Source organism: Chenopodium quinoa, unplaced genomic scaffold (genome assembly GCF_001683475.1).
Source record: "Chenopodium quinoa cultivar QQ74 unplaced genomic scaffold, ASM168347v1, whole genome shotgun sequence".
Classification (NCBI taxonomy): domain Eukaryota; kingdom Viridiplantae; phylum Streptophyta; class Magnoliopsida; order Caryophyllales; family Amaranthaceae; genus Chenopodium; species Chenopodium quinoa.
In genome coordinates, this window is record NW_018742835.1 from 1 (window position 1) to 4307 (window position 4307).

The following is a 4307-nucleotide window of genomic DNA, read 5'->3' on the forward strand; positions in this document are numbered from 1 at the left end:
GGATCTGGACTAGAATTTTTCGGCCGAATCTAGGCCTGACCTGGCCCAGATTGAGAAATGATAGAATTTGTTGTATACATCCGAGTATATCATACACCCAAAGTACCCAACTAAACTAAGTTTAGTTTTTGCTCTTCATTTGATGATAAATTGAAATATAATCATCAAAGTGAAAACAAATATCTATGGGTGTATGGTACACTCTGCCATTCTGGTGTATATAACAACCTGTCGAAAAATGGACTGATTTTTTAAGACTCGTCTGGACGCCCATTCATCCGGTCTAACCGTTCACCCGCCTAAGTTCCTAACCCTCCAACATGAATCCGCAACGTCCACTTCTCCACGGACCACGGCCCACATTTTCAAACCTTCCCTCCCAAACCAATAAATCCAAAAAAAAAAAATCAACATTTCAAAAATATATGCCATCTTTCTCATTTTCAATTTCTTTCCATAACTCAACGTTACAAAATCTCTTCCTATCCTCCAATTATTACAACAACATTAATTCATTCCTTCATTCAAATTCAATTCAACCACATTTTCGCTTCAATTCATGGAAGCCGCCGCCGAAACAGAGGCGGCTTTCAAGCCGGCTCATTTGGTGTCTTTCTCTCCAACACCCTCTTCAACACTCAACAATCGGCGTCTCTCAAGCCAATTCTCCAAGCCGAGTAGCCCAATTCGAGCCGGCTCAACAAAGAAGAAGACTTTGGCTTGGGTTTCTCTTCAAGGTCGGCTTGTTGGAGCCGATGAAGCTACCTCGGCTCAAGCCATTGGCGGCGGCTTAAGCCGAGAGGAAGCCGTTGGGTGGGAGCTCTTTAGCCCTATTCATCGTGTTCTTATTGTTGCTGTTGTTGCTGTTGCTGCTGCTAAATGTGAGAAGAATCGCCAGATTTTTCAACTCAGAAAATGTGTTCAACTCAGGGTTTGTAAAAATTCTCCCTTTTCTTTTTAATCACATTTGATTTTTTGAATTTGTAATGATTTTATGATTGTTTTTTATGTGGGGTTTTTAATTCTGAGTTCGGTTTTAAAAAAAAAAATTAAAAAAAATTTGGTGGGTCTTAGGGATAATTATTGACTTCTGTAAAGATTATGTAAGGGTTTTGGAATTTGTAAATTTTAAATTAATTGAAAGTGAAAAGTGATTAATTGGATGATAAAGATGATGATGATGATATTGATGTTTAAAAGTTGGTAGCTTTAACAAGTACAATTGTTTGTAGACCCGCTTTGTTGGCTTCTTTTGTCATAGGAGAACTATACATTGTGAGCCAATTTACCCAAATGAGATTGAAAGTGAAAAGTGATCTCTTTTAGCATGTTTGTGAGCCAATTTACGCGAATGAGATTGACTTATACTCTTAATACCCGAATTTTGAGTTTACAATTGATTTAGTGACTGTGAGTCTGTGAATTACATGATCAAGCATCCTGAGTTTTTGGTTTACAATTGATTCAGTGACTGTGAGTCTGTGAATTACATGATCAAGCATGGTGTTATGTGATACCCGAGTTTTTGGTTTACTATTATGACATGCCAAATTCTTTAGCTGCATTCTTAAATTTTGAATCAGTAAATGTGACTGTGATTGAAGTAATAGGGGAATAGGGAGTGCATTCTTTCGATTTTTGAGTGTTACTGAAAATTTCATGTGGAGTTTACTGATCAGTGTGTTTTTAATTCTCTTGCAGGATGATATATTGATGAGCATGCAGCAAAAGCTTGATGATTTGTGTGAGCAAATGAATTCTATGAAAGATCAGCCTCAAGCAATAGTTGATTCTTCAGCATCCAAGATAATGGAATTTTCGTCTAGAAGATCATCTTTGGCCAGCAAATCTGACTCTATGTGCACAGACTGCTGGTTCTGTGATCAACGCCGAGCTGAGTTGAATGATGTTTCTGTGAGACTCTATTATTTGCCCGTTTTGTTACAAAGTACTTCCTAGTGGTAATTCACTTCATGCACTATATACACACACAAACAAAGAAAATGATAGGTTAAGGAAACAGAAATTTGTGTTCTTTAGACATGTTAGAAGCTGAATTTGACATGCTTGTAATGTACCAGGGAAATTCACTTGTGAAAGCTGCTAGTTGTGACGAGATGTTTAAAAATAGACTCTCTATTTCTAATGAAGCAGAACAGGAGGAACGTCGTATGTCAGATTTGTCTGATTGGGCTTCAAGTGTCACTTCAGTGGCAGATTTACAAGTAATGAATTAACCGTAGTTTCTATATTTTTGCTATATATATATGCATCTGTTTTGAGCAAAGGATAACTTGTTTATTTATTTTTGCCTCGAGCAAAACGTACACTGAATGTCGATGTTGGGTGTGGTTTTCAGCTGAATAACTTAGCAATAGAGCAAGATACTTATAATCTTAAGAGGGAATGTGAAGAAAAGGATGCTGCTATAAAGGACTTTTCTTCTTTTATTCGTTCAAAGATGTTGTCACTTCTAAAGTAAGATATGCCTTACTATTTGTCTGTTTTTCTTTAATTTATGAAACGAGGATGGTTCAGTAAAGACACTTTCCTTTTCTTGACAGAGAATTGAGAACTTGAAGAGGTTATTCGTCGAAATGCACAATTATTACTAAGTTGAAAAAGGACTTGATTGTTCTGGAACAGAAGGTAAGACCTCTTTGCTGTAACAACTTCAATCGTTTTCAACTCTTTTTTCTCTAATAAGTTGCCAAATTCTGCCTGCAATAAGTTTTTATTTCCTACTTCCTTAATCAAGCAATATTAAGTCTACAACTCAAATGAAGGAGTATTAACATTCAACAATACTAAAGCGTTACATTGTACAGGTGGTGAACTTAACAAGAGCAAAAGGCGTCATTCTCTGGGCCGCTTGGATAAGAAACAGCTACCTACAATGTCAGATAATCTGCTTTATGATATGGATAGTCCTTATCTTCTGATTCAGACTGCACTCTGAGAAAAGCAGAATACCTCTTGTACTGTTGAAACTCGAGTAGTAGTAAAGGCCTCCACAAACACCCTCTTCAAAACAGCTCTTCTTCAAGTGAGAAACTGTCAAAGATAAACCAGAAACTGTCACTTGCAAAAGCCCCATCGCCTTCTACAATGCTTTCACTTCAGTCCCGAAATCCAGACCAGTGAGTCCCCTTAAGGAGAAATCGTTGAATCAAACTTATCATTCAGTAGCTTCTCCAATGCCAAACAAGGTGTCTGCTGGTGTAGGTTCGAAAACTAACAGAAGACGAACTCATAGTGGATCAAAGATGCAGTAGCTCACAGAAGCGATGGATGTAGTAATATCTTTCTTTTGTAAAGCTCCATATATTTTTTAGCATCATGCTGTTTTGAGAGGTGATTCGGTCTCCCCCTTGGAGGTTAAGGTTCGATTCTCATTGTCGGTTAACGTTGAGGCCTTAAGATATATAACCCTATAAGCGAGCTTTGCTTCAAGTAACATTACCGACTACTAGTGGTACTTGTTTGAATTTTTTTTGATACACTATAAAAATTTAACTCATTTTAACCAATTATGTAGGTATGATGTCCAATATTAGTATCAAATTCTGATGATGAAGAATCGACGGTACCTGAAGTGCAAAAATCCTTGGTGATAGCACATATATATGTAGGAACTTGAATGATAATTCTATGCTATAACACAGAAGAATGTGTTCTTATAACTTGACAATTATTGTAGAATTATCAATTATGTACTTAAAAGAGTAACTAAGGTCATATTATTATTAAGAATATATATATTCTTGTTCTTTGGCTACTTATTAGCATGTACGAAGTATATTACTACATACTGTTCATCTTCATCACCCAACGGGATAATAGAATAATAATCTTAAAAAAAAAAAAAAGTTACAAACAAATTTAGTGTTTTACAATATTCAATACATAATTGGAATCTTAAGTGAAACTTAGAATTAAAAAATTAACATAATACGAGAATCAATACACTATACACCTATTTTTATACGAGTAATACTTTATCATTTTACGTAATTCGTATGCCATGTATGAACATTTGTGAAATTTCCTTGCAACTATGGTACGCTTACAATGAAGTCTCGTCACCAGTATAATTATATACAAGTCTAAGTGTGTACCACATGACATTTCTTGACCCTCGAATAGTCATGTACTCGTGTAGGTTTAAAGAGGTGGCTAATGTATTTGACTCAAGCTCTAAGGAATCATCAACAAATATTTTAGTCAACTAACTTCGTTATATTAATGGAAGATGACTTGACAAGAAAAGTCCAATAACTATAAAAGTTTATATAGAAATTTTCAAC

At 35.7% G+C, this 4307-nt stretch overlaps 1 protein-coding gene across 1 annotated transcript; it reads left to right on the forward strand.

Moving 5' to 3' along the window:
- Positions 1-372: 372 nt before the first annotated feature.
- LOC110726039 lies at positions 373-2482 on the forward strand. The gene is made up of 4 exons (XM_021905507.1): positions 373-931; positions 1702-1914; positions 2082-2225; positions 2360-2482. Exons 1-4 carry the CDS (start codon positions 560-562, stop codon positions 2480-2482), a joined length of 852 nt encoding a protein of 283 aa, XP_021761199.1. The 5' UTR covers positions 373-559.
- The last annotated feature ends 1825 nt before the right edge of the window (positions 2483-4307 follow it).